The 7,887-nt window shown below is 46.3% G+C and overlaps 1 protein-coding gene across 2 annotated transcripts in view; it reads left to right on the plus strand.

Annotated features, from left to right (window-relative positions):
- LOC101982704 (diphosphoinositol polyphosphate phosphohydrolase 1) overlaps positions 1 to 7,887 on the plus strand; it is a 57,612-nt gene that overhangs the window by 19,541 nt on the left and 30,184 nt on the right. For both annotated transcript variants that reach the window (XM_005360380.2, XM_013351215.2), the window contains one exon: positions 6,023 to 6,133. In XM_005360380.2, the coding sequence (XP_005360437.1) occupies positions 6,023 to 6,133 (111 nt within the window). The remainder of the gene's footprint in view (positions 1 to 6,022; positions 6,134 to 7,887) is intronic.

A 7,887-nucleotide genomic window follows, 5' to 3' on the forward strand; every position in this document is an offset into this window, starting at 1 on the left:
GCTTAGGAGAAATTTTCTTAACTCAGCAGCCACAACAACAAAAAAAGTGGCAGTTTTAAAATGCTGGCTTTCTGGGCCAGGCTGCCGGCATGAGCTCTGACTCTTTCAGACAGTAGGTCTGGCTACAGAGCATTTGAGTTGGGTTTGTGAGCAGAGTGCTACAGCTTGCTTAATGGTGACAGGGATAGGCTGTGTGCCTGAAAATGGGTCAGTATGCTTGGTGCCCAACTTGGGGCCCCTTTGGCTCTCTCTGGTTAGTCAGTTGATTGATACAGACAGGGTCTTCATATGTAAGCTGGAGTTAGAATCCTTTTGCTTCAGCCTCTTGAGTGCTAGAATTACAGTGATCCACCAAGTGCTAGGGTTCCACTGCTGGCTTACCATGACCTTTTCTTTTTTCTAAGATTTATTTATTTATTATGTATCCAGTGTTTTTCTGGCTGGCATGTATTGCCAGAAGAGGGCACCAGATTTCATAGATGGCTGGGAATTGAACTCAGGACCTTTGTTTTGGAAGAGCAGCCAGTGCTCTGAACCTCTGAACCATCTCTTCAGCTCCTTTTCTAAGTGGAAAAAAGTCGTTGAAATTGGTTTGTATTTTTATATCCAGGGCGTTCATTGGTGGGGTCTCAACCTCTCCCTCCCCCCAGGCAGGGTTTCTCTGTATAACAACTCTAGCTTTCTTAGAAGTAGCTCTGTAGACCAGGCTGACCTCGAACTCACAGAGATCTGCCTGCTTCTGCTTCCCAAGTGCTGGGATTAAAGGTGTGCACCACCACTATCCAGCAAGGCCTCACCTGTAGGTAATTTTTCATCAGGACTGCTGGTTAGCTCCCAAATAACCACACAGAGACTTAATATTAATTATAAATACTTGACCAATAGCTTAGGTGTGTTACTAGTTAGCCCATATTTCTCATCTAACTTCTATCATGTGGCTTATGGCTTGTTAGATCATTTTCTGCATGTCCTGCTTCCTCTGTGCCTGGCTCCAGACTCCTCAGACCCCCTTCTTTCCAGTGTCCTCCTAGTCAAGCTCTACTGCCCAGTCTCTTCCTGCCCAGGTATAGGCCAGTCAGCTCTTTATTAGCCAGTGAGGGTAATACATACTTACAATGTGCAAAGATTGTTCCACAGCAAACAACGTTTTCTTTTGTCCCAGTGATAAATGTGAGAATGCTTGCTTCACTTGGAGCTTTAAACATGTGCTCCCAGACTGTATTTCTGGAGCTTCCTGCTACCCTCTGCTCCACATCCAAATCAATAGCTAAAAGTAGCAAGCAGTTACAGAGCCATAGACTATGTATACTGTCTAGAATTTACTCTGCTAAATAAATTTGTTTGTTTGTTTTGTGAGGTTGGGATGGCACTGAAGCAAGATCTCATGTAGCCTAGGACAGTCTGGCCTTCCACTTCCTATGTAGCCAAAATTCTTGAACTTTTGATCCTCCTGCCTCCATCTCCCAAGTGCTGGGATCTGGGATGATGAGCATGTGCTGATTTTATGAGGTACTGGCACCAAATTCAGCACTTCATACATGGAGCAAATGAAGCCAGCTGAGCTGCATCATCAGCCCTCCATCACTTTTTAGACTCAATCTCATTCTTTAGGATTTGAACAAAACTTAGCTAGGTTATTAGCCAAAAAACAATATGCAGTTGACCAGCTGAGTTCCCAGTGCTGGCCTGTCCCCCATTGAGACCCTATGAGCAGTTTTCACCATCCAGCCTTTTTTTTTATTACTTATTTTTTTAAAGACGTATTTATTATGTACACAGTGTTCAGCCTCCATGTATGCCCGCATGCCAGAAGAGGGCACCAGATCTCATTACAGATGGTTGTGAGCCACCATGTGGTTGCTGGGAATTGAACTCAGGACCTCTGGAAGAGCAGTCGGTGCTCTTAACCTCTGTGCCATCTCTCCAGCCCCTGACCATCTAGCCTTTTTTTTTTTTTTTTTTTTTTTTGGTTTTTCGAGACAGGGTTTCTCTGTGGTTTTGGAGCCTGTCCTGGAACTAGCTCTTGTAGACCAGGCTGGTCTCGAACTCATAAAGATCCGCCTGCCTCTGCCTCCCAAGTGCTGGGATTAAAGGCATGCGCCACCACCGCCCGGCCCATCTAGCCTTTTGATGTACAAGTCTTCTTTTTTTTAATATTTATTTATTATTTATTATGTATACAATATTCTGTCTGTGTGTATGCTTGCAGGTCAGAAGAGGGCACCAGACCTCATTACAGATGGTTGTGAGACACCATGTGGTTGCTGGGAATTGAACTCGGGACCTTTGGAAGAGCAGGCAATGCTCTTAACCGCTGAGCCATCTCTCCAGTCCCCTGTACAAGTCTTCTTAACTCCCAAATGGATTACCGTTGTGAGGCTTACTGTTGCAGAGTATTTGAGCACACAGTGAACCTGAGGTTGCTTTATTTGTTGGGAAAAAAACCTGTTTCTAGCTGTGGTGTAACTCAGCCCTATCACACACCTTTAATCCTAGAGCTTTCTGCTTGAATACTGTAAACAGGATCAAATAGTCAGCCATAGGTCAAGAGGTGGAGCAAGCAACTAGTTGACAGGAAAAAGCTGTAGAGAGTTGGTGTGGGACAAGTCTGTATTCTGTCAATTATGTTTTAAATAGATGCTGATTGGCCAGTAGCCAGGCAGGAAGTATAGGCAGGACAACCAGACAGGAAGTAGAGGCAGGGCAATGAGAACAGAAGAATTCTGGGAAGAGGGAAGCTCCCTCTGCAGTCCTGTCCAGACATTGAAGAAGGAAGATGTGACCTCCCCTGCTGAAAAAGGTACCAAGCCACGTGGCTAACATATAATGGGCTAATATAAGTTATAAGAGTTAATAAGAAGCCTGAGCTAATGGGCTAATCAGTTTATAACTTAATGTAGAACTCTGTGTGATTTTCTTTGGGATTTACCGGCTATGGGAACTGGGCAGGAAAGAAACCCCAACAGTCCGGCCCTCATGTTACAGAGAGTAAGAGGGAGTCAGGAGGACAGATAGGGAGATGCACAGGAACTAGAAGGGACAGACATTGAGTTTGAGAAGTTTCATTTGAGACGACTTTTTCTGGGATGTTGACAAAGGAGGAAGGTGAGCTGATGCTTTCTCTGCCCCTCTGAGTTGTCACCTAGCATCTGTCTCCTTTGTCTTTATTGGTAAAATTGAACAATTGAAATTTAGTTAAGAACAACAGCTTACAGGGGTCCCGGATTCCCAGATTACACTTCCAACCTCTTCCACTTTCTTCCCACAAACCCGGGGCCTAAGAACCAATATGGTCATGTTTAGTTGCTGCATTGATCTATCTCCTGGAACCAGTTTTCTGTATTAGTTGTGTTTGCATTACACTGACCACATACTTGGCAAAAGTTACTCACAGGTGGAAATGTCATTGTGGTTCATGGTTTCGTACGGCTTTTGGTCCATGATGCAGAGACAGCAAGGTAGACTGCATGGTGGAAGATGCTCTTGAGAGAACAGTAGACTGGGAAGCTGAGCACACAGGCCAGGACATGGAGTAGGCATAGCCTTCAAAGGCATTCTCCAAGTCATATTTCTGCCAGCCAGGACTTAACAAAAAGCTCCGACACTCTTAAAAAAAAAAAAATGCCATAAGTGGGGGACTCAGTGCTGTGAAAACATGAGATCCTGGGAAACATTCCCAAATCAGATCCTATATAGTGATTTGAATGAGGATGGCCACTGCATGCTTATGCTTCAATGTTTGATTTCTTCAGTTGGTGGAGCTGTTTGGGAAGGATTAGGAGGTGCGGCCTTGTTGGAATAGGTATGTCACTGGGGGTGGGCTTTAAGGTTTAAAAAGCCCACACCATTCCCAGTTAGGATGCTTGACCCCCCCCCCCCCGAAATTGAATGCTTTCTTGATCCTGGTGTCTCTTCTCAGCAATAGAAAAGTAGCTAAGAGACCTTAATGTTCACTATAAACTTTTCATTGGAGTGAGAATTCGTGGGGTGAACCGTGACGTATACTGTATACTAGTTTGCTCACGTGGGGAATGATTAGCATAAAGACTGCTTATCGCAGCTTGATTCTACAGCAGGAAATCGGAAATACCCCTGGTGTGCATCAGGAGGCTGGCAGGACTGTGGTTTAGTGGTAGAGTACTCCCCTAGCTTGCAGAAGATCTTGGTTTGGACTCCAACACTGAAAAACAAACAAAAATCAAAAGAAGAAGGCTGGTTAAGTAAACTACGGTATAATCGTATTAATAAACTCCTCAGAGGGGCTGGGGTTCTTGCTGTTCTTCCAGAGTTGTGGGTTCAGTTCCCAGAACCTACATGGCAGCGCGTAACTGTCTGTTACTTCAGTTCCAGGGTCTGATGCCTCCCCCTTTAAAATTTTATTTATTTTTGTTTTGTGTGACAGACACTTTGCCTCCGTGTGTATGTATGCAGTGCCCACAGAGGGCAGAAGAAGGTTTTAGACCATTGTGAGCTGCCATGTGGCTACTGGGAACTGAACCAGGGTCCTCTGTAAGAGGTGCTTAGGAGGAGCAGTGCCTTTAATTGCTGAGCCATGTCTCCAGTTCAGTGTTATCCTTTTCCATACACATACAGACAGACAGAACACTCACACACGGTAACCAGTGTAGCTCTAGAACAAGCAGAAGTCATCCTTGCTGGGGCAATCCCAGCAGAGATGACTCCTGGGTTGGGAGCTGTATTGGTTCCTTTCTCTGCTGCTGGGACAGAGCCCCTTACAGGAGCTCTTGATTTTCCTGCCTCTGCTTCCTAAACTCTGGGATTATAGACATGCTTCACCATGCTCATTATGGAATTATTAGCTAGTAGATTTTTATTTCATATGCATTTATTAAGTGATTTATTTATTTATTAAAGATTTAAAAAATATTTGTTTTTACTTACACCTAGCCAGAACTTCTAAGAATAGTATGCATTAAAAAAGAACTCTGCAGAGGGTTGGGTGGCTGGAGAGATACTCGTGGTTAAGAGCACTGGCTGCTCTTCCAGAGGTCCTGAGTTCAAGTCCCAGCAACCACATGGTGGCTCACAACCATCTGTAATGAGACCTGGTTCCCTCTTCTAGTGTGCAAGCAGAACACTATACATAATAAATAAATTAAAAAAAAAACCCTCCAAGGGTTAAGAGCGCTGACTGCTTGCTCTTCCAGAGTTCCAAAGTTCACTTCCCAGAAACCACATGGTGACTCACAGCTATCTGTCTATAATAGAATCTGATGCCCTCTTCTGGCGTGCAGACAGAGTATGCATACCTAAAAAATACATAACTAAATAAAATTTTAAAAAATTAAATAAAAGAATTCCAGGGCTGGAAAGATGGGTCAGCAATTAAAGAGCTCTGGGTGTTCTTCCAGAGGACCCGGGTTCAGATCCCAACATCCACATGGCAGCTCACAGCTGTCTGTAACTCCAGTTCCAGGGGATCTGACACCCTCCTCTGGCCTTCATGCACATGACACACAGACATACCTCTGTGCACATAAAATGATCACATTTAAAAAGTCATAAAAAGAGCTGCTCTTGTCAGCTGTTGTTGCAACTGTGAGTAGTAGAAGTTCTGCTCCGGAGCCGAGCTTGGGGTGTGCCGTGCACTGGGGGAGAGCGGTGTGGCTGTGCTGGCGTCCACAGACAAGGACTGCGATTTCCTGGCCCTTTGTCTCAGCTTTTCCAGGCTTGTCAGTGCATCTGTTCTATTTGTCAGCTCATCCGTTCTGTGTTCCCAGGGCTTAGGAGAAGGAGGAGAATGGAGGGGAGAAGGATGAGACAGGCAGCTGGGTGTGAGGGGAGGGAAAAGACCACAGCCCGCAGTGGTTCCCAACAGATGCCCTTGGCATGTACTGGGCAGCGTGCCTGCTGTTCCCAACACGAGACACTACCTCGTAAAAAAGTTATTTGTGGGTGTAAACAAGAGCTGTTTTTTAGTTACTGTGGAATTCCTTCTATTTGGACTGATTTGTGAGTGTTTTCTTGAATGTTTAACCCTCCATGTGACCTCTGACTTCAGGTGCTGCTTGTGAGCAGTAGCCGCCATCCAGACCGATGGATTGTCCCTGGAGGAGGCATGGAGCCCGAGGAGGAGCCAAGTGTGGCAGCGGTCCGGGAAGTCTGCGAGGAGGTATGTGCAGAGGCCTGTGGGTACCTGAGTGGTGTGCTGTGATCAGAGAGAGCATGTAATGGCCACCTCTTCCGTGCTGCTACAGTGCTGACATGCAGTGTTTGTCAGCATTCTCTGTAGGAGGAAGGCTGTCAGTAGCGCGTGTATCTAGTGATGTCTGCAGGGCTTTGTGACCTCTGTGGCTCTCTTCCAGCTTCATCTCTGGTACTTGTCATAGATCAGGTATCAGTGCTAACAGGAGCCAGCTGGCTAGTGTAGCTCATTCTGTTACCTACAAGAGATGGGGCCCTGGCTCCTGTCACCATGGCTAGTGAGCTAGTGCTAGTGACTGCAGCTTGAGGGACGGTAGGATTCTAGTCAGACTGTGTACACCTTACTAGATATGCCAGGATAAACAAAAGTCAAATTGTGAGCCCTGGGTTCCCTTAGTTTGAGAACTTAGAGCCCAGGAGGGCTAGGGATGTGGCTCAGGTGGAGGAGTACTTTCCTAGTGTGTGCAAGACCCAGGGGTCAGTCCCCAGTAGTCTCTCCTCTCCAGAAGAGCTCTTAGCCTCGTGGAGAGAGAGAGTGTGCAGGAGGAAGCAGCTGGTGTTTCTCCTCAGCCTGTGGTGGCAGCACTGTGCTCAACTCTTCCATGGAGCCTTGCTTAGGACTTGTGCAGCAGTGTGAGTTCTCTTGTCCTCAGGTATTTCCTTGCCACACATAATATTTTTTTAAATCTAGTTGCTTGTTGTAAGCCTGATTTTACAGACATGTAAAATAGCACTTAGGACATACCAGGCCTGTGAATACGGTTCAGTGGCAAAGGGCTTGACTAAGATGTGCAAGGGTCAACTCCTAGTATTGCCAAAACCAAGCAAAAAGATTCTGTGGTCTAGCCGGGCGGTGGTGGTGCACGCCTTTAATCCCAGCACTCGGGAGGCAGAGGCAGGCCGATCTCTGTGAGTTCGAGACCAGCCTGGTCTACAGAGCTAGTTCCAGGACAGGCTCCAAAGCCACAGAGAAACCCTGTCTCGAAAAACCAAAAAAAAAAAAAAAAAAAAAAAAAAGATTCTGTGGTATGGGGATGTGACTCAGTTTGCAGAGTGGTTACTGAGCATGCCTGAAGCCCAGAGTTTTACTAATCCCCAACACTGAAGAAACTGGGGTCGTGGTTCATGCCTATAATCCTAGCACTACCAAGGCACAGGCAGGAGAACCAGAAGTTCAAGGTCCTCCATGGCAGCATAGTGAATTAGGCAGCCTGAGCTACAGACGTGAGGCCCTATGTCAAACAACAGTGGAAACCTGCCTGGCATTCTTACTGGTTGGGCGCTTGCTGAAGTCACGTGGGAGTTTTCATACCCAGAGCATTCTTCTAGGCTTCAGGCTCTGTCACTCTTGTCCTGCCTGTCTCTCTCCGAGCTACATCTCAGTCCTCCCTTCTTGTCCTCACTGTTCTTGCTTCTTTGGCTTTTGCCTTGGCTTGTCTCCTTGTGGCTGTAGCCTGGCCAGCACTGTTCCATCCTCAGACCCTTCAGAATCAGGGTCTGCATGTGTGCCTCATAGGTCTCTATTTGGAAGGAAAGGATTTTTCTCCCTGAATCCCCCAGCAGATTGAGTTTGGTGCTGCAGAGCCATTTCTCAGATCACACTCAAACCAACTTCTGCCCAAGGATGACTGTGCTCAAGCCTGTAGAGCCTCTGCCTGTGATAGCTCGGCTTTCAGAAACTTCTCAGGTGTTTCAGGCCTGTAATCCCAGCACTGAGGGCAG

The sequence above is a fragment of the Microtus ochrogaster genome, linkage group LG2, assembly GCF_000317375.1.
Source record: "Microtus ochrogaster isolate Prairie Vole_2 linkage group LG2, MicOch1.0, whole genome shotgun sequence".
In the NCBI taxonomy this organism is placed as follows: domain Eukaryota; kingdom Metazoa; phylum Chordata; class Mammalia; order Rodentia; family Cricetidae; genus Microtus; species Microtus ochrogaster.